At 46.3% G+C, this 22,492-nt stretch overlaps 1 protein-coding gene across 2 annotated transcripts; it reads left to right on the forward strand.

The window, feature by feature from the left end:
- Positions 1-13,671: 13,671 nt before the first annotated feature.
- ZNF687 (zinc finger protein 687) lies at positions 13,672-22,334 on the forward strand. 2 transcript variants are annotated; one of them, XM_079155145.1, is made up of 9 exons: positions 13,672-13,827; positions 16,882-19,007; positions 19,155-19,333; positions 19,716-19,892; positions 19,981-20,143; positions 20,305-20,637; positions 20,760-20,872; positions 21,078-21,219; positions 21,342-22,333. In XM_079155145.1, the coding sequence occupies exons 2-9, from the start codon at positions 16,899-16,901 to the stop codon at positions 21,837-21,839; spliced, it is 3,714 nt and encodes a 1,237-aa protein (XP_079011271.1). In that variant the 5' UTR covers positions 13,672-13,827; positions 16,882-16,898; the 3' UTR covers positions 21,840-22,333. The 2 variants fall into 2 exon arrangements, with proteins under 2 accessions (XP_079011271.1, XP_079011272.1); XM_079155146.1 differs by lacking the exon at positions 13,672-13,827 and adding an exon at positions 15,234-15,329 and having other exon boundaries at positions 21,342-22,334.
- The last annotated feature ends 158 nt before the right edge of the window (positions 22,335-22,492 follow it).

The following is a 22,492-nucleotide window of genomic DNA, read 5'->3' on the forward strand; positions in this document are numbered from 1 at the left end:
GTGGGAGGGGGTGGGGGACGGAAAGATAGAATGAAACAGACAGTATTATCCTGTATATATGCATGATTGCATGAATGGTGTGAATCTATATTGTGTACAACCATAGAGGTGAAAAGATGTACCCCATTTGTGTACAATGAATCAAAATGCAGTCTGTAAAAATAAAAAAAAATTAATAAAAAAATAAAAAGGTACACTATTGTACATTATTGTGGGACTGTAAATTTGTCCAACCATTATGGAAAGCAGTATGGAGATTCCGACAAAAACTTGGAATGTAACCACCATTTGACCCAGTTATCCCACTTCTAGGTTTATACCCAAAGGTCTTGAAATCAGCATACTACAGTGATGCAGCCACATCAATGTTTATAGCAGCTCAATTCACAATAGCTAAACTATGGAACCAACCTAGGTGCCCTTCAACAGATGAATGGATAAAGAAAATGTGGTATATATACACAATGGAATATTACTCAGCCTTAAAGAAGAATGAAATTATGGCATTTGCTGGTAAACAAATGGAACTGGAGAATATTATGCTAAGTGAAATAAAGTAATCCCAAAGAACCAAAGGCCAAATATTTTCTCTGAAATGAGGACGCTAATTCCCAATAAGGGGGCGGGGGAGGTCTGATAACGCTGCATCAGAGTTGTTGGACCAATGTGACAGATGTGTGTGGGTAAGGACCTCAGGGAGCAAGCGTGAATTGAGGAGGGAATGTGGGCTCCAGAGGGATGAGAACTTCCAGTTTTTTTTTTTTTTTTTTCTCTCCCCCTGACAGGGTCTCATCTTGTTGCCTAGGCTGGCTCCTGGGTTCAAGAGATCCTCTTGTCTCAGACTTCTGAATATCTGGGACTACATGTGTGTGCCCAACTAATTGGACTTCCAGTTTTTCAAGAGGGAGGGAGTGTCTCTGAATGGGAGTATTGTGGAGTGGGGAACAAGAGGTTGAGGGACTTGGCTAGACTCTGCACATTCATCTAATGGAGGTCTTGATGGCTTACTTTACCTGTAAGTGGTAATAATCTAAAATGAACCTTGGCCAGATGTTGCAGTACAGGCCTATAATCCCAGCTGCTCAGGAGGCTGAGGTAGGAGCATCACAAGTTCGAGGTCAGCCAGGGCAATATAGAGAGACCCTGTCTCAAGATAAAATAAAGAGGGCTAGGGATGTAGCTCAGTGGTAGAGTGCCACAGGAAGCTGAGGCAGGAAAATCACCTCAGCAACTCAGCAAGGCCCTAAACAACTTAGAAGACCCTGCCTCAAAATAAAAATATAAAAAGGTGCTGGGTGCCGTGGTGCATGCTTATAATCCCAGACACTTTGGAGGCTGAGGCAGGAGGATCACAAGTTCAAACCAAGCCTCAGCAACTTATTGAGACCCTGTCTCTAATAAAATATAAAAAATGACTGGGAATGTGGCTCATGGTTTATCACCCCTGGTACCAAAAAAAATTATATGTGTGTGTGTGTGTGTGTGTGTGTGTGTAAAGGGCTGGGGATGTGGCTCACTGGCTAAGTGCCCCTGGTACCCAAAATATAAAAACTATATTAAAAAAAACTCATCAATCAACAGACATAGACTGGCAGAATGAATTAAAAAGAAAGACCTAACAATATTCTGCCTTCAAGAGAGTCATCTCATAGATAAAGACATCCACAGACTAAAGGTGAAAGAATGGGAAAAAAACCTACCATGCACATGAACTCAGCAAAAAAGCACGGTTTTCCATCCTTATATCAGACAAAGTGGACTAAAAGCCAAAGTTAGTCAGAAGGGATAAAGAAGGACATTTCATACTGCTTAAGGGAACCATAAATCAGGAAGACATAACAACAGTAAATATTTATGCCCCAAACAATGGTGCATCCATGTACATCAAACAAATCCTTCTCAATTTCAGGAATCAAATAGACCATGAAACAATAATTCTGGGTGAATTTAACACACCGGTGTCACCACTGGATAGATTTTCCAAACAAAAATTAAACAAAGAAACCATAGGAGTCAATAACACAATCAATAACCTAGACTTAATAGAATAACCTAGACATATATAGAATATTCCATCCATCAATGAGCAAATTCACTTTCTTCTCAGCAGCACATGGAACCTTCTCGAAAATAGACCAAATGTTATGTCACAAAGCAGCCCTTAGGAAATGCAAAAAAATAGAGATACTGCCTTGTGTTCTATCAGATCATAATGGAATGAGAGTAGAAATCAATGACAAAATAAAAAACAGAAATTACTCCAACACCTGGAGACTAAATAATATGCTATTGAATGAAGCATGGATAACAGAAAACATCAGGGAGGAGATAAAAAAATTCTTAGAGGTCAATGAGAATGACAATACAACATATCAAAATCTCTGGGACACTATGAAAGCACTACTAAGAGGAAAATTCATTGCATGGAGTGCATTCAAGAAAAGAATAAAAAGTCAACAACTAAATGACCTAACATTACAGCTCAAAGCCCTAGAAAAAGAACAGAACAACAGCAAAAATAGTAGAACACAGGAAATAATTAAAATGAGAGCTGAAATCAATGAAATTGAAACAAAAGAAACAATTCAAAAAGTGACCAAAAAGTTGGTTCTTTGAAAAAGTAAACAAAATAGATAAACCCTTAGCCACACTAACAAAGAGAGAAAACTCAAATTACTAAAATTCGTGATGAAAAGAGAAATACCATGACAGACACCACTGAGATACGTAACATAATTAGAAGCTACTTTGAAAATCTGTATTCCAACAAAATAGAAACTACCGAAGACATAACAAATTTCTAGAGACATATGCTCCTCCCAAACTGAACCAGGAGGACATACACAATTTAAACAGATCCATATCTAGCAATGAAATAGAAGAAGCCATTAAAAACCTACCATCCAAGAAAAGCCAAGGACCAGACAGATTCTCAGCTGAGTTCTACAAGACCTTCAAAGAAGAACTCATTCCAATACTTCTCAAAGTATTCCAGGAAATAGAAAAGGAGGGTACCCTACCAAACTCATTATGAAGCTAATATCACCCTCATATCCAAACCAGGCAAAGACACATCAAGGAAAGAAAATTTTAGACCAATATCCTTGATGAAAATAGATGCAAAGATCCTTAACAAAATACTGGCAAACCGTATCCATAAACATATTAAGAAAATTGTGCACCACGATCAAGTGGGGTTCATCCCTGGAATGCAAGGATGGTTTAACATCCGTAAATCAATAAACATAATCCATCATGTCAATAGACTTCAGGATAAGAATCACTCGGTTATTTCAATTGATGCAGAAAAAGTGTTCTACAAAATATAACACCCTTTGTCCTCAAAATACTAGAAAAAATAGGGATAGTAGGAACATACCTGAACATTGTAAAGGCTTTTTATGCTAAGCCCACGGCCAACATCATTTTTTTTTTTTTTTTTTTACTTTCAATTCTGTTCCATTGATATATATGCCTCTTCTTGTCCACTGTCTTTATTACTTTAGCTTTATGGTAAATTTTGAAATCAGGTGGTGTAATTTCTTCAAATTTGCTTGTTTTAAATGCTGTGTCTATTTCATATGTGCTTTGTATTTCTATACATAGTTTAAACTATAAAAAAGAATGCTGAATTTTGATAGGGATTATACTGAATTTATATATCAACTTGGGAAGAAATGCCATCTTGAAACTACTGATTTTTCTTATTCATAAGAATGTAATGTTTCTCTTTTTTATTCCAATTATCTTTACTTTTATTCAGCAATGATGTATAATTTTCAATGATCAGGACTTGAATCTCTTGTTAAATTTTATCCTAAGTATTTTCTTCTTTTTTGATGTTCTTATCAATGAACAAGTTAATAAAAAACATTCTTAATTTGCTTTTGGGAATTTTTGTTAGAATGTAGAAATACAATTTATTTTTGTATATTGATTTTGTATCTGTGCCTTGATAAATTCATTTATTTGTTCTACTAGTTTTATTATTTGTTAATTCTTTTGGGATTTACTACATAAAGAATAAGGTTACTTACTAACAGAAGTGATTTTATTTTATCTTTTCCAATCTGCATATCTTTAATTTCTCCATCCCTATCTTCCTTCCTTTTTCTTATTCTACTGAATGGGTTCAATGTTGAAGTGACAAAGCAGACATCTTTGCTTTATTTCTGATACTGGGAGAAAAATTAATTTAGTCTTTCATCATTAATTATGCTGTTGGATATGAGCATCTCATAGATGAACTTTGTCAGGTTGAGGAATTTCCTCTCCATTCCTAGCAGGTAAAAAGATTTTACTGTACATCAGTGTTTGATATTATCAAATGCCTTTTCTGTGTCTCTTGAGATAATCATATGGTTTGTATCTTTTACCCTGTTAATATAGTATAGTAATTGACTTTAATGTTAAACCAACCCTGCATTCTGAAAGTCAACTTGTCATGGTGTATTGTTTATTTTTTTAAACATTGCTAGTGTTGGCTTGCTAATATTTTCTTAAGGATTTTGCTTCTATGTCAATGAGAAATACTGGTTGGTGGCTTTCTTTCCTTATGTTGTCTTTTTTCCAGCTTTAGTATCAGAGAAATAGAACTAGTTGGGAAGTGTTCATTCCTCTATTTCTGAAAGAGTATGTCAAGAACTGTTATTATTTATTCTTTAATATATGATAAAATTCAACAGTAAAAACATATGCATTTGGAATTTTTTCTGGAAAGATTTTTAATTAGTAGTTCAAATTCCTTATTACATTATTACAGGTCTCTTCATATTTTTCTGTTTGTTCTTGAATTGGTCATGATAATTTTTGTCTCTCTAGTAATTTGCCCATTTCATCTAAGTTATTAATTTCTTGGCATCCAGGACCAGGAGGCCAATACAATTTATTTCCATTCTTTAATTTTTCTATGTAGTAACTGTATATCATTCCTGTATTAGTCAGCATTTTGCTGCTTATGTTGTCAAATTCCAGCATCAGTCTTTTAAAAAGGAGAAAAAAGAAAATCTACTATATAACAGTCATATACTAATGAAACCTCCCAGTGTTCAGTAGCCTGATGTATGAGAGGTACCTACCTGGCAATGAGCTTCAAGCCTCCAGCAGGCGTCTCAGGATGGGATTTGCCCCACCCAAAGGTCGGAGCTACGGCTTCCAGGATTATCCAAGATGGCCGCTCTGGCTTCGAAATGTGTTGGCAAATGGGGAGCTGCAGCTCAGGGTGTGGACGTGGTCAGCTGGAGGTCCTGGAGATGGGATGCAGTTGGTCCGGCAGGGGTCCTGGAGGTCTGGTGTGGTTGTGGGATCCTGGAGGCCAGGTGCAATCAGTCGGTCTGGGTTCCCAGTGATAGGGCACAGTCAGTTGGTCTGGAGGTCCTGGCGGCAGGGAGCAGTCAGTTGATGTGAGGGCCCCAGAGGCAGGGAGTGATCGGTGGGCTGAGGGATCCTGGAGACAGGGCTCAGTCAGTCCGGCCAGGGGTCCTACGGGGCCTGGCTGTTGTCTCAAAATGGTGGCAGCCACGTGTAATCAAACCTGCAGGTACTGTGACAGTGAACTTCCAGGTGACAGCAGGCAGCTGGTGCTCCACTGGCGGTCTGTGGTCAATCTGCTGGCAGCTGTTGGACGATCGGGAGGTGAACCTCGAGCGTTGGGTGATGGATAGGGGTAAGGTAGGCGATGGACAGGCGAGAGGCAGGCAAACGGCGGATGATAGACGCCTGACAGTGAGCAATCTGCTCTCAAAAAAGGCGTCGATATGCTGGCAGATTGCAGGTCATCACAGCAGACAAATGGGGTAAACACCAGGGGATTGATAAGCAGCAAAAACTGCCTCACTGAGAAACAGATATCCTCTGCTTGAATCGCGTTGTGGAGCGACAAGGAATGCAGCCTCCCTCTAGTCTGCCATCTTGGATCTCCACCACCAGCATCATTCTTTTTTTTTTAAATTTTTTAATTTTTTAATTTTATTTTTTAATTTATTTTTATTGTAAACAAATGGGATACATGTTGTTTCAGTTTGTACTTGGAGTAACAGCATACCATTTGCATATTCATATATTTACATAGAGTAATGATGTTTGATTCATTCCGTTATTTTTTTCCTCCCCCCCACCCCTCCCACCTCTCTTTTCCCTCTATACAGTCCCTCCTTCCTCCATTCTTGTCCCCCTTCCACCCCCCATTAAGTGTCATCATCCACTTATCAGTGAGATCATTCCTCTTTTGGATTTTTGAGATTGGCTTATATCACTTAGCATGATATTCTCCAATTTCATCCATTTGCCTGCAAATGCTATAATTTTATTATTCTTTATAGCTGAGTAATATTCCATTGTATATATATACCACAGTTTCTTTATCCATTCATCAATTGAAGGGCATCTAGGTTGGTTCCATAGTCTGGCTAGTGTGAATTGAGCCGCTATGAACATTGATGTGGCTGTATCTCTGTAGTGTGCTGATTTTAAGTCCTTTGGGTATAGGCCAAGGAGTGGGATAGCTGGGTCAAATGGTAGGTCCATTCCAAGTTTTCAAAGGAATCTCCACACTGCTTTCCAGAGTGGCTACACTAATTTGCAGTCCCACCAACAATGTATGAGTGTACCTTTTTCCCCACATCCTCTCCAACACCTATTGTTGCTTGTATTCTTGATAATCACCATTCTAATTGGGGTGAGATGGAATCTTAGTGTAGTTTTGATTTGCATTTCTCTTATTACTAAAGATGTTGAACATTTTTTCATATATCTGTTGATTGCTTGTACATCTTCTTCGACCAGCATCATTCTTAATGGAGAAAAACTGAAACCATTCCCTTTAAAAACAGGAACAAGACAGGGATATCCTCTTCCACCACTTCTATTCAACATCGTTCTTGAAATACTAGCCAGAGCAATTAGACAGACTAAAGAAATTAAAGGGATATGAATAGGAAAAGTGGAACTTAAGCTGTCACTATTTGTTGTTGACATAATTCTCTATTTAGAGGAATCCAAAAAACTCCTCCAGAAACCTTCTAGACCTCATCAATGAATTCAGCAAAATAGCAGGCTATAAAATCAACACGCATAAATCTAAAGCATTTTTATACACAAGCAATGAAACATCTGAAAGGGAAATGAGGAAAACAACTCCATTTGCAATAGCCTCAAAAAAAAAAAAATAAAATAAAATACTTGGGAATCAATCTAACCAAAGAGGTGAACAATCTCTACAATGAAAACTACAAAACATTGAAGAAAGAATTGAGGAAGACCTTAGAAGATGGAAAGATCTCCCATGTACTTGGATAGACAGAATTAATATTGTCAAAATGGCCATACTACCAAAAGTGCTATACAAATTCAATGCAATTCCAATTAAAATCCCAATGACGTACCTTACAGAAATAGAGCAAGCAATCATGAAATTCAGCTGGAAGAATAAGAAAATCAGAATAGCTAAAGCAATCCTTAGCAGGAAGAGTGAAGCAGGGGGTATCGCAATACCAGAACTTCAACTATACTATAAATCAATAGTAACAAAAACGGCATGGTATTGGTACCAAAATGGACAGGTGGATCAATGGTACGGAATAGAGGACATGGACACAACCCAAATAAATACAATTTTCTAATACTAGACAAAGGTGCCAAAAATATGCAATGGAGAAAAGATAGCTCTTCAACAAATGGTGCTGAGAAAACTGGAAATCCATATGCAGCAGAATGAAACTAAGCCCCTATCTCTCGCCCTGCACAAAACTCAACTCACAATGGATCAAGGACCTTGGAATCAGACCCTTCATCTTATAGAAGAAAAAGTGGGTCCAAATATTCAACATGTCGGCTTAGGATCAGACTTCCTTAACAGGACTCCCATAGCACAAGAAATAAAAGCAAGAATCAATAACTGGGATAGATTCAAACTAAAAAGCTTTCTCTCAGCAAAGGAAACTATCAGCAATGTGAAGAGAGAACCTACAGAGTGGGAGAATATCTTTGCCACTCATACTTCAGATAGAGCACTAATTTCCAGAATATATAAAGAACTCAAAAAACTCTACACCAAGAATACAAATAACTCAATCAACAAAAGGGCTAAGGATATGAACGGACACTTCACAGAAGAAGATGTACAAGCAATCAACAGATACATGAAAAAATGTTGAACATCTTTGGTAATAAGATAAATGCAGATCAAAACTACCCTAAGGTTCCATCTAACCCCAGTTAGAATGGCAATTATCAAGAATACAAGCAACAACAGGTGTTGGCGAGGATGTGGGGAAAAAGGTGCACTCATTGCTGGTGGGTTGCAAATTGGTGCAGCCACTCTGGAAAGCAGTATGAAGATTCCTCAGAAAGCTTGGAATGGAACCACCATTTGACCGAGCTATCTCAAAGGTCTTAAAATCAGCATACTACAGAGATGTAGCCACATCAATGTTCATAGTGGCTCAATTCACAATGGCCACATTGTGGAACCAACCTAGATGTCCTTCAATTGATGAATGGATAAAGAAACTGTGGTGTATATACATACAAAGGAATATTACTCAGCCTTAAAGAATAATAAAATTATGGCATTTGCGGGCAAATGGATGAAATTGGAGAATATCATGCTAAGTGAGATAAGCCAAACTCAAAAAAAAACAAAGGACGAATTCTCACTGATAAGTGGATGATGACACATAATGGGGGGTGGGAGGGGGGCAAGAATGGAGGAAGGAAGGACTGTAAAGAGGGAAAAGAGGGGTGGGAGGGGTGGGGGGAAGGAAAAAATAACAGAATGAATCAAACACCATTACCCTATGTAAATGTATGATTACACAAATGGTACGCCTTTATTTCATGTACAAACAGAAACAACATGTATCCTATTTGTTTACAATAAAAATAAATTTAAAAAATAATTAAAAAGAAAAAGATTTTTTTTTTTTTTTTTATGATTGGGGATTAAACCCAAGGCCTTGTACATGCTAGGCAAGTGCTCTACAACTGAGCTCCATTCCCAGCCCTTTTCTAAATTTTTATTTTTAGATAGGGTCTTGCTGAGCTGTCCAGACTGACCTCAAATTTGTGATCCTCCTGCCTCAGCCTCCTGAGTAGCTGGGATTATAGGTGTGTACTACCATGCCTGGTTAGAATTTGATAAATGGCATTAAAATCTTATGTTTTTTAACTTTATTGCTGTTATACAGAAATACTACTGATGTTGTAATATTTTATATCCCTCACCTTCGATAAATGCATTTTTTCTACTATTATAAGTTGTTTTGAATTTCTGTGAATAATGACAACCTTTCTCTTCATGCCCAGAAAAAATAAATAAATAAATAAATAAATAAAAAGGGCTAGGGATGTAGCTCAAGGGTAAAGTACCCCTGGGTTGAATCCCTGGTACCAAAAATAATTATACACATATTTGTATTTTGAATTATCTATATGATTTTTATATATGTTATATATAATAATTAATATATATTTCATATTATATGTATGAGTGACATATATATATATAATTAATTCCATTCATAATAACCCCAAACTGTATACAACTGAAATGACCACCAATAGTAGAAAGGATAAATTGTACTTTATTCATAAAATTTAATATGATATATAAAAAAAAAAAACAAAGAGGGGCTGGGGTTGAAGATCAGTGGTAGAGTGCTTGCCTTACATGTGTGTGGCTCTGGGTTCGATCCTCAGCACCACATAAAAAATAAAGGTATCGTGTACGTCTACAACTAAAATATACATATATGCCTCACAAACTAAGTGAGGCATAGTGGCACACACCTATAATCCCAGCTACTTGGGAGGCCGAGGCAGGAGGATTGCAAGTTCAAGACTAGCCTTGTGTCAGGTGCAGTGGCACACACCTGTAATCCCAGTGGCTCCGGAATCTGAGGCAGGAGGATCTCAAGTTCAAAGCCAGCTTCAGCAAAAGCGAGGCACTAAGCAACTCAGTGAGACCCTGTCTCTGAAAAAAATATAAAAAAGGACTGGGATGTGGCTCAGTGGTTGAGTGCCTTTGAGTTCAATCCCCCGTACCCACTTCCCCACAAAAAAAAGGGCTGGGGCTGGGGTTGTAGTTCAGCAGCTTGCCTGGCATGTGCGACACACTGGGTTTGATTCTTAGCACCACATATAAATAAGTAAAATAAAAGTCCATTGACAACTAAAATATATTTAAAAAATTTTTTTTAAAAAAGGGCTGGGGTATAGCTCAGTGGTAGAGTGCCCCTGGATTCAATTCCCAGCACCATACACACACACACACACACACACACACACACACACACACACACACACATCCTTTCATCATGGTTCTTTTCCTTCTAGTTGTTTTTTTTTTTTTCCTTCTAGTTACCTGTTTCTCCCTTTCCCGTAAAAATTTTTTTTTTTTTTCTGCATTGGGGATTGAATCCAAGGAAACTCTACCACTGAGCTACATTCAGTACTTTCTATTTTTAATTTTGAGATGATCTTGCTACATTGTCCAGGCTGGCCTCGAATTTCCATCCTCCTGACTGAGCCCCCAAGTCTCTGAGATTACAGGCATGCAACACCTTGCCAGATTCTCTTCCTCTCTTTGAAACAGTTGTCTAGTCACTATCTCTTTGTTCTTTTTTTAAATTTTTTTTTAGTTGTTGATAGACCTTTATTTAAATTTATATATGGTGCTGAGAATTGAACCCAGTTCCACACATATGCTAGGCAAGTGCTCTACCACTGAGCCATAACCCCGCCCTCTTTGTTCTTTTTCCTTCCTCCATTTTAAAAAATTCATTTCATGCAAACTTTTGTCTCAGTCTACCAAATTTGTCCTTGTCATGATCACTGATGACCTCTACTTTCATTTTTTTTCTTTTTTTTTTTTTTTGGTACCAGGGATTGAACTCAGGGATGTTTAACCACTTAGCCACATCCCCAACCCTTTTTATTTTTTATTTAGAGACGGGGTCTCACTCAATTACTTAGGGCCTCCCTAAATTGCTGAGGCTGATTTGAACTGGTTGTACACCTGCCTCACCCTCCTGAGCCACTGCTCAGGGCTCTACTTTGTTTGAATCCATTGGGCAATTCTCATCCTATTTGTTATCTTGGTGTTATCTCAGTTATCACTCTTTCCTCTTTTCTCTTGAACACTTGGTCTTCAAGGTTAGGCCACCCTTCTGGTTCCCTTCCTCCTCCCTTTACTCTTTCTCAGTCTCCTTTGCTTGTACTTCTCATCTCTGGCCTTTAAACCTTGGAGTGCCTCATGGCTCAGTCTGTGGACTTTTTCTCCTTTCAACACACACTTTCTTGATGATCCCACCTACTCTAACTTGGACTTTAGGTACCACATGTAAGCTGATGATACTCAAATTTCTATCTCTACTTGGATATTCATTGGATAGTTATTACTACTTGGATATTTATTATTCAATGTGACTGAAATTGAGCTCCTAACCTAATCTCTGAAGGCTGCTTTTCCTTTAGTCTTCCCAATTCATCATTTTTGTGTTTCCCCAGGCTCCATACATTTGAGTCTCTCACATCCTACCATCCCACTGCAACGCCCCCCCCCCCCCGCCCCCCCCCAGTGCTGGAGATCAATGCTAGGGAAGCACTACCACTGAGCTATATTCCTGGCCCCAGTGTCTTTTTGTCTTTGTTTTATTTTTGTGGTATTGGGTATTGAACCCAGGGATGCTCTACCACTAAGCCACATTCCCAGATCTTTTATTTTTTTTATTTTAGGACAGGGGCTTGCTAAGTTGCTGAGGCTGGCCTTGAACTTGTGATCCTCCTGCTTCAGCCTCCTAACTTGCCAGGATGACAGGTGAGTGCTATGGTGTGGCAAAATATTTCTAAATGAATTAATAGTGCATTGTATTGAAGAACAAACTTCTATCTAGAACCCTGATGGCAAGGGAATCTATAAAATACAGTGTTCAGCTTTCTGTATCCTTAGAATTTTAACTCTATTGCCTTTGAATTTGGATAAATTGTAACCTAGCTTGTCTATGCCTCAGTTTCCTCTTTAGTAAAACGGACATAATCATAGTAATACCTCCTTCCAGGATTGTGGTAAGGATTAATGAGTTTATATACATGAAGTTCTAATCATAGGTCCTGCACATAGTATATGAGTAGTGATTGTTATACCTATTGGGAGATCCAGAGGAGGGGATGAGAATGAATGCCGATTGGTTACATCCAGTAAGGGACTCTTAATTAGTTCTTTAGAGAAGAAAGATCGCTGTGAATTGTAGCAACTATAGGCAGCTGGAGAGAGAAGACATCAGGGTCGGGTCGGGGGGTGCGCTAATCCCATCGGTCATTACTTTATAAATCACTTGTACGCTGTAAACTCTTCACAAAAATAATCTCGTCAGGTGGATATTACAATCCCAATTTATCCATGAGAAAACAGTTTCAGAGAGGTCAAGCGACTTGCCCGATGTCACCGTATGTTAAGTGGTGGCCCCAAGATTCCCATCCAGGTTGATTCACACTTCGACGCAGTGTTTATATCCCTGAAAACTCTCAGGGTGCTCTTCAGAGGCCTGGATCACTGGCACCCACAGGCAGGTAAAAGAATCTCATATAAAAACGTCGTCACTTGGAAGCAGCTGCGCGCGCTGTGGGGTGCGGAGGTGCGCGGGAGGACTAAATTGTGCGCGAGGTGGCACACTTGGCTCGCAGACGAATTCCGCAAGCCAGTGCTTATTAGAGGGCGTAAAAGCGATTCATTTTCGCACAACTCCTCCCTTTTCCCCGCCTTCAGGGGGCGGGGCAAATAAGCGCGGGAAAGATCAACCTGGTTCCCACCCCCGCCTCGTGCTGGAGGCGGGGAAAAAGAGCTCTTAAACGGGAAATAGGGCTGGGGTCCCTCCCTCCAATGCTTAGGAGACCTATCAGCATGCTACCTTAAGAACTCTTTGGAAATGGCCCAGGCCACGCCAGCACTCCTAACGTCACCTCTCCCCCACTTCCGGTCCGCAAGCCCGTCCCAGTCCCCAGATCCCGGTTCCTTCCACATTCCAAAGCCCAAGCCCAGTCCAAACCCTTCCGCAGAGGGAGGAGCATGGGTGACGCCATCGCCCAGGAGCTGGTCCGCGTGAGAATCTCATCCATCCAGATTATAAAACGATTTAGGCAGTGGAACGAGCGCGAGGCAGTGGTCAACCCGATGACGTAATGTTTGGGATGGTGTCTCATTCTGGGACGTCTGCATTGCATCACTGGCACTGGAGTTTAGCTTGAGCAAACAGCGCAAATAGATCTAAGTATCAAGTGCCTACCGCACAGGAGCTGAGTTCTTTAAATTTGCATTAGTGAACTGCGGCTTCCAGCTTCGAGCGGCCAATAGTGAGTGAAGGGGCGGAGACCCATCTGGGACAGTCACGCCTCCCGGCGGAAAGCAGGGAATCCGGCTTGCTTTTTTCTAAGCGACAGTAGCAGCGGCCAATTGCTCTTGAGATGCGCTGATGGGGCAGGTGGACTTGGGCGCAGCCAATGAGGATAGGCTTCTTCAAAGGGTCTAGGGCCCTTGCCCAATGAGGATAAGAGGACTGTGCGGGGTTAGTTCCGAGCGGCAGTACTTAAGGCCAACCCAGTGCGGGCCTGGGAGGGGCGCAGTACTGAACGACTGAGGTACTGGCCAATGGCGAGTGTGAAAGCGGGCAGCCAAGACCAGGAGCGCGGAGGGAGTCTGAGGGAGGAGGGAGGCCAAACCGGAGAGAAGCAGGAAGTAGCGGCGGCCGCGGGGAGGGCGGCGACGGCGGCAGCGGTGGCCGCTGGAGCAGGGTAGAGACCGCCGGGTTTGGGCCCGCACTAGGAACGGAACAAGTAAGCGTGCTGGGGATAAATACCCGCCCTTGGCTCCGCCCCCTGGGGGGGCGGGTAAATGCCCCCGCCCCTCCCCCACTTGGTCAACTACCCCCTTCTCCGCGCCGCCCCCTGGGGCGGCTTGTTGGAAGGCCCCGACGGCACTTCTGTCTCCTGGGTCGGATGGGCGAAAGTCACAGCCTGTTAAAAGCACAGCCCCTAGCTGGGTAAATGTGGAAGAAGGGTAGGGGACCCTAAGTCCTGGTGCCCCAGCCCGAGAGGCAACCAAAGTGCGGCCCGGGGACCGGAGGCTGCAGGATGTCGCGACCTAAAATGGTGTCCGTGCCCAGGGGTGGGGGCGGGGGAACTGGGCCCGGCCAGAGCGGAGCTTTCATCCCGACGGCGCGAGTCAGCGTCCCAGCCCCGGCAGGATTCCAGCTAGCGCCCCGGGCCCGCCGCGCGCCCTCCCTTTTCTCCCCACTCTAGAGAGCCTCTGGGAGTCCGCGCGGGGAGGAGGCTGTGCCGCGCACGGAGGGGAGGGGACGAGATCTGAGTTGGGACAGACCCCGGCTGGAGAGCTGAGAGTCATACTGGGACCGCCCCCTCCCCTCTTTCCATGCGCACTCCGCACCTTCTCGGGTAGTTCTGGGCCGCGAGGTGCTACGCGGCAGCTCCCAAAGGGCCTGGCCTGGCCGAGGCCCGGCCGGTGGGAGCGAAAGAAACACTGCTTGCCTCAGTTTCCCCTCTAGCTTCTTGTATGTACATCCCATCCCCTCCCCGCAACCCCGGACTTACTCCCAGCGCCAGCCCTCGGCAGATGGCAGGGACTTAATTCCGCCCGCTGCCCAGCTTGGCCGCAACCTAATCGACCCCAGCCAGGCTCCCGCCCCTCGCCCTCCTCTGCGCAGCAGGCCTTGGGCCTGGGCAGAGAGCAGTGGAGCCCCCACCCGACCCGAGTCTGTTCACCCTCTTCCTGTTAAGCCCCTTCCTTTGGCATTTGAGGAAGAACAGGGAAAAGGGGGCGGGGGAGATGAGAGCCCTGGAGACCGGTGCAGCAGCCGCAGAAAGGCCTGGGCTTTGGAGTCGGGGAGCTTTTGGCCTTGAGCTCTGGTGCTGGATCAACTGGCTGCTCTAGGTGGCTATCGATGACCTCTAAGTCACTTGCACGCCATTGGGGAAGGTGGGTGGGAGAGGCAAGTTCGCAGGTGTTTTCTTATAGTCCTCACTGACCGGGACTCCAGCAGTCCACTTTGCTGGGGGCCTGAGTAGAAGGTACCCTAGGCCTCTCCTGATCTGGAGAGAGCCAGACCAAGGAGAGTTCTGTTCATCAGGCAGAGGCTAGGGCTTTGTTTTAACTCTGAAGAATTAAGTGTGTGTGTGTGGGGGGGGGGGCAGCGTGCAAGGAAGGCTCCCCTTTCTTCCTTTAGTTGGTACCCTTTTCCCCAACCCCCACCTTGGTCTGAGCAATGCCAGCTGCCACCTGCTGGGACTATCTACAGTTACAGTCTGAAGGCTGGAAAGAGGTGAGAGAATTGGCCTTGGGAAATGGCTTGCATCCTGGGCAGGGAGAGTGTAAGGATAGAGACTTCTTCAGTAATGGGGAAGAACTGGTGGAGGATAGACCTGGTCTCTCGCATATTGAGCTGGACTCTTTGTTGTTTTAGTGTCTCTTAAATCTTATGGGACATTTTTTTGCAGTGGGCCAGGCTGGGGTTGGTTGAGACTCCCCGAGCTGCTGTTTTTAAAGGAAAATTGAAAGAGGGTGGAGTTTGAATTAGGGGATAGACTTGAGGTAAAGGGTTAGAGGAGAAACGGCAAGGGGAGAGAGCCGGCATTTCTGGCAGTTGTGCTGGATAAGCTTGTACCCTAGAGTTTTAGCCCTAAGAGAGCTAGATGGGGAGGAGGGAGGAGGCACTCTGGGGAAGGAAGGTGAGGGAGCAGCAGGTGTTTGTGACAGGAGAGGCCTAGGCTGGGGCCCTTGTGACCAAGCTGCCGTCACCATTTCCCCCTCTATCTTCCCTTTGTCTCTCTCTTCCTGTGTTTTATTCTTTCCATCTTGAACTCTTGTGTGATTTCCCTGAGTCCATTTCTCCCTGCTGACCAAGCTAGACAGGTGCCAGTGATGGCCTTCAGTGCTCCAGACTTGACTTTGCATGACCCCTGACTTTTGTTTCTGACCCTAACCCTAAATGTCCAGTGCATGTTCCTTCCTCGCACCATCTCCACCTCACATGTCCTTGTTTGGCCCAGCTGAAATAATAAATCGTATTCTGGGTCTCTCATTTACATTTTCATATCATACTCAGAATAACCCTGTGGGTACATGGATTACTTGTTTCCTCTCAAAGAGCAAAAGTAAGTCAATGAAGTAATTTGCTTGTAATAAAGACCCATTATAAAGCTAAAGCAGAACAATTTCTTAAGTGTTGGCTTAAGTCACTCATTGCCCTTTTGTACAGATGGCCTTTCTGTGTACCCCAAGAGATCCATGATGAATATGAGTTGATCCTGTGGTGACACGAATAAACCTGTAAACCTAGAGAGCATTGTGTTGACCATCATTAGTATCAATGAATTGGTTTTGTGCTGGACACTAGAAGAAATGAACTGGTTCCAACTGAGAAACTCACTGAACTCCTACCTGTATTACTCTTCTCTGTTTCTTTTTTCCTTTTTTGATGGAATTGAACCCAGAAGGAATTTGTCACTACATCCCAGTCCTTTTTATTTTGAGGCAGTCTTGCAAAGTTGCTGAGGCCGGCCTTGAGTTTGCCATCCTTCTTCCTCAATCTCTTGAGTCATTGGGATAATAGGTGTGTGCTACTGTGCCCAGCCTCTGTGTTTCCTTAAAAGTCTTTCTTCCTCTTTTTTTCCCCAAGTTTTGGTGCTTGCACTGTTATGTACACACTAATCTTCTGATTTTGGAGTTTGGCATACCAAGCACTTCTGGCAGCTCTCTAGGATTCACAGAATGGTGGAGGTATATACCAAGTTGGAGGGGATAAATATGGAGATCCTGAGGGAAGAAGTGCAAGGTCCCTATTTCAAGCATCTCATTTTCTCCTTTTTCATCAGGTCTGGGATATTCCGCTATGGGGGACATGAAGACCCCTGATTTTGATGACCTCCTTGCTGCCTTTGACATCCCTGACATTGATGCAAATGAAGCCATCCATTCTGGGCCAGAAGAAAATGAGGGGCCAGGAAGCCCAGACAAGCCAGAAACCAGTGCAGGAGGTGAATCTGAAGACACAGCAGCAGCAGCTGGGGCTGAGCCTGAGGTTCCAGCTCAGGCCTCTGACCATGACTTGCCGCCATCAGACATTTCCACGGTCAGCGTTATTGTCAAGAACACTGTATGTCCTGAACAGTCTGAGACCCTATCTGGGGGTTCAGGAGGAGAAGGTGCCCAGGCTGAAGGGGGAACTAAGGAAGGGCCTGTGGGACCTTGCCTGATGCAAAATGGATTTGGGGGCCCTGAGCCATCCCTCCCAGGAACCCCCCACTCTCCAGCTCCTCCTGGTGGGGGTACTTGGAAAGAAAAAGCCATGGAAAGCAAAGCTCCCTTGGACCTTTTTGCTCATTTTGGGCCTGAACCAGGGGAGCACCCAGATCCCTTGCCTCCTCCTGCACCTTCCCCACCTCCGGAGGGAGCCATGACCCCACCTCCTTTCCCTTCTCCCTTTGAGCTGGCCTCTGAGAATGGCCCACCCCTCTTGCCCCCAAGCTCTTCCCCACCCGCTGGGACCTTGAAGCAGGGCAGCTGCAGCCCCCATCATCTCCAGGTCTTGGGCCAGCAAGGCTCAGGCTCCAGCTCCGAGGCTGCAGGTGTGCCTGCCAGTGCCTCACCTCCCCAGGTTGCAGGAATGCCCTTTTTCAAGCGGTCCCCGGGGCACCAGAGCCCTCCTCCTTCCCCTAAAGTGCCCAGCTGTAAGACCCTGAAGGAAGAAGATGAGGGGCCAGTGGACAAATCTCCCCCAAGAAGTCCCCAGAGTCCTTCCAGTGGAGCTGAGGCTGCAGATGAGGACAGCAATGACTCCCCTGCCTCTTCCAGCTCCTCCCGGCCCCTCAAGGTGCGGATCAAGACCATTAAAACATCTTGCGGGAATATCACAAGGACTGTAACCCGGGTCCCCTCAGACCCTGATCCCCCTGCCCCCTTGACTGAGGGGGCCTTCCTGGCTGAGGCCAGCCTCCTGAAGCTGTCCCCTGCAGCCCCAACCCCTGAGGGTCCAAAAGTGGTGAGCGTACAATTGGGCGATGGCACAAGGCTAAAAGGCACTGTGCTGCCTGTGGCCACCATCCAGAATGCCAGCACTGCTATGCTGATGGCTGCTAGTGTGGCCCGCAAAGCTGTGGTTCTGCCTGGGGGAGCTGCCACCAGCCCTAAAACAATGGCTAAGAATGTGCTAGGCCTGGTTCCCCAAGCCCTGCCCAAGGCTGAGGGGCGGTCAGGACTGGGGACAGGCGGGCAGAAGGTCAATGGTGCCTCAGTGGTGATGGTGCAGCCTTCAAAGCCGGCTAGTGGGCCAGGCACAGCAAGTGGCACTGTGATCTCACGGACCCAGTCCAGCCTGGTGGAGGCCTTTAACAAGATCCTCAATAGCAAGAACCTGCTGCCTGCCTATAGGCCAAACCTTAGTCCACCAGCTGAGGCTGGACTGGCCCTGCCTCCAACAGGCTACCGCTGTCTTGAATGTGGGGATGCCTTCTCACTGGAGAAGAGCCTGGCACGGCACTATGACCGTCGGAGCATGCGTATTGAGGTTACCTGCAACCACTGTGCCCGTCGCCTAGTCTTCTTCAACAAGTGCAGCCTACTTCTGCATGCACGCGAGCACAAGGACAAGGGGCTTGTCATGCAGTGCTCACATTTGGTCATGAGGCCTGTAGCCCTTGATCAGATGGTGGGTCAGCCAGATATCACGCCTCTGCTACCTGTAGCTGTCCCACCTACTATTGGACCTCTGGCCTTGCCTGTCTTGGGCAAAAGTGAGGCAGCCATCACCTCTTCCGCCATTACTACAGTTGCCACTGAGGCCCCTGTGCTGCCGCTTTCAACAGAGCCGCCTGCTGCCCCTGCCACCTCTGCTTATACGTGCTTTCGTTGCCTGGAGTGCAAGGAACAGTGCCGGGACAAGGCTGGCATGGCAGCCCATTTCCAGCAGCCTGGGCCCCCTGTCCCTGGGGCCACCAGCAATGTGAGTTGCCTTTACATTCCTCTGGGGTGGGAACAACCAGATGCTATGGGAATGTGATCCAGGAGTGTGTTGGGGGCTTGAATAGAAGAAATAATAGGGGACAGGGCTCCCGCATTGACCTATCTTGTTTAATAACCCCCTTGACAGGTGTGCCCATCCTGCCCCATGATGCTCCCCAATCGCTGCAGCTTCAGTGCCCACCAGCGCACACATAAGAACCGACCCCCCCACGTCTGTCCTGAGTGTGGGGGCAACTTTCTCCAAGCCAATTTTCAGACCCATCTGCGGGAGGCCTGTCTGCATTTCTCTCGCCGTGTAGGATACAGGTGCCTCGGACCCCTCCTCTTGTAGGATTTCAGGTCTCATGTGTCTCAGCACTGTTTAGATGGCTTCTCAAAGAGAACCCCATCCTCTGTGTCCCTCAGCTCTGTTGTGTTGGCAGACTCAGCCCTGAGATATGGTACCCAGCAGTCTAGTCATTCCCCATGAGGATGGGGAAAAGCAGGACCCCTGCTGGAGCTCCAGCTCTGCCTCCACAGACCTTCATGGGGACTGAACCTGTGTAGCTCCCTCCGTTCTCCACCTTGCTCGTGCTCCACCACTGATTTCCTTCTTGGAGTCTACCCAGGCTTTGCGAATGAATGGGTTGGGGGAGTGGGCGTGGAGATACTCCCACCTCACCATATTACCTCCCACTTCCTCCCCAAGGTGTCCTAGCTGCGCAGTGGTGTTTGGGGGTGTGAACTCCATCAAGTCCCACATCCAGGCGTCACACTGCGAGGTTTTCCACAAGTGCCCCATCTGCCCCATGGCCTTCAAGTCTGCACCCAGCGCCCATGCCCACCTCTACTCCCAGCATCCTAGCTTCCTCACGCAGCAAGCCAAGTGAGACCTGTGGAGGGAGCATGAGGAGGAGGGGGTGGGGCTCCACCCATCCCTTCCTGATGCCTGCACTGTCCCTCCACCCCCACAGGCTGATCTACAAGTGCGCCATGTGTGACACAGTCTTCACTCACAAGCCCCTCCTCACCTCACACTTTGACCAGCACTTGCTTCCTCAGCGTGTCAGTGTCTTTAAGTGCCCATCTTGTCCTCTGCTTTTTGCCCAAAAAAGGACCATGCTGGAACATCTCAAGGTACAGGAGCAAAGGGCCAAGGAATGGAAATGGATGTTTAGCTGGATTGACCTGAGCTAAGGTCACATAACCCTCAGGAAGAGGGAGCAGGGGAAAAATGAGAGTTTTTGCAAAGCCAAGTTCTCCCACAAACAGCCATCCCCCTTGTCTCCCTCTTACAGAATACCCATCAGTCTGGGCGCTTGGGGGAGGAGATTGCTGGGAAAGGGGCTGGAGGGGCCCTTCTGACTCCCAAGACTGAGCCTGAGGAGCTGGCTGTGTCCAGGGGCGGGGCAGCCCCCGCCACAGAGGAGTCATCGTCATCTTCAGAAGAAGAAGAACTGCCAAGCTCCCCTGAGCCCCCCCGCCCAACCAAACGGCCCAGGAGGGAACTGGGGAGCAAAGGCGTCAAGGGTGGGGGTGGCGGGCCTGGGGGCTGGACCTGTGGCCTTTGTCATTCCTGGTTCCCTGAACGTGATGAATATGTGGCTCACATGAAGAAGGAACATGGTAAGGTGAGTAGGACCACTGGCCCTGGTGAGATGGGCTGAAGGGCAGCTTTGGAATTGGCCTGTGTGCTAGTGGGGAAGGAGTCCTAGAACCTGGCTCTGAAATTTCCCAACCTCTGCTCTTCTAGTCAGTGAAAAAGTTCCCTTGTCGCCTGTGTGAGCGCTCCTTCTGCTCTGCCCCCAGCCTGAGGCGCCACGTCAGGGTCAATCACGAGGGAATCAAGCGAGTTTACCCATGCAGGTAAACCCTTGCTCCCCATTCCTTTCCCTCCTGCCTGGTAACCCCCACCCCTGCATATTACCCTAGGGTACTTCCGGCTTACTCCTTGTCTAAGGTCTGAAGGTTGAGGCCTCCCACTGCTTTGGCAGCCATGGCCTCTCCGGAACCACAGGCCCTGGTCTTTGGTCTGTGGCCCTGGTGCCATCCCTCACTCTTCCCCTTCCAGGTATTGCACAGAGGGAAAACGCACCTTCAGTAGCCGCCTGATCCTGGAGAAACATGTCCAGGTCCGGCATGGCCTGCAGCTCGGGGACCAGTCCCCTGGCCGAGGGAATACCCTGGCTCGGGGGCCTGGTGCCAGAGCCCAGGTAGGCAGAAGTCCAGCCTGCTGTGTTAGGGCCACGGGAGTGGGAGACTGCAGGGTGAAGCCAGGGCAAGGCTGCTGGGGACAGTGGGGTGATGGTGAGGCCCATTTTCTTCTCTTCTTCAGGGCTCAGGACGGAAACGACGCCAGTCTTCTGACTCGTGCAGTGAGGAGCCTGACAGCACAACACCCCCAGCCAAATCCCCCAGGGGTGGCCCTGGGTTAGGAGGCCATGGTCCCCTGCGCTATCGGAGTGGTGGCTCAGTGGAACAAAGCCTTATGGTGGGGTTGAGGGTGGATGGTGGTGCCCAGCAGTGCCTCGACTGTGGCCTGTGCTTTGCCTCCCCTGGCTCCTTGAGTCGACACCGTTTTATCAGTCACAAGAAGAGACGGGGTGTGGGTAGAGCCAGTGTCCTGGGGCTGGGGGATGGGGAGGAGGAGGCCCCTCTTCCATCACGATCTGACCCAGAGGGTGGAGATTCACCCCTGCCTGGTTCTGGAGGCCCACTGACTTGTAAGGTCTGTGGTAAGAGCTGTGACAGCCCTCTCAATCTCAAGACTCATTTCCGCACACATGGCATGGCATTCATTAGGGCTCGGCAGGGGGGCAGTGGGGACAACTAGGCTGCAGGCCTAGGACTGACCAGCCACTTCCCTCTTCCCTGGAAGCCTGGGTTTCACTGCTGCTGCCGCCAGGTCCCTGGGCTGGAGAGTTAACTAATATACATTTTGTTCAATTTCTCTCCTAACCCTCAAGGAGAAAGTTTTTCAGGGTTATAGTGATTTACAACCCTCCTTTGGGTTTGGCCCTTGGGCTGTAGTCAAGTGGGCCTTCCATTCCTCTTTTCTGAACCCAACACTAATTATGCTCCTGCTGCACATCCCCAGTGTGCAACTGTGGGTGGGAGAATGGGACTTTGGTTAAGTCTGCTAGATAGGCACAGGAAAGGACTAATGGGGGAAAGGGGCCCTGGACACACCCTCCATAGTTCCCTCAGGCAGACTAGGATTTCTTCCTCTGGGCTGGGCCCATACTAGCAAAACCCCACCCCCTGCACACTCCCTGGCACTCCAGCCCCCACCCCTGCAGTGCCTTTCACTTGTCTTTTTTCCCCCCAGGAATCCAGAGGGGGTTGGTGGGATGAGTCCTGTGGGGGGGGGGGAGCCCAGGGAGAGGAGGGGACAGGCTCTCAGGAATCCTTTATTCTTGTAGTAATAATACTAACAGTGGGAGAAACAGGAGGGAGAAAACCAGACCATTAAAACTGCTTGTGGTT

Source organism: Sciurus vulgaris, assembly GCF_902686455.1.
Source record: "Sciurus vulgaris genome assembly, chromosome: 1".
Taxonomy (NCBI): Eukaryota; Metazoa; Chordata; class Mammalia; order Rodentia; family Sciuridae; genus Sciurus; species Sciurus vulgaris.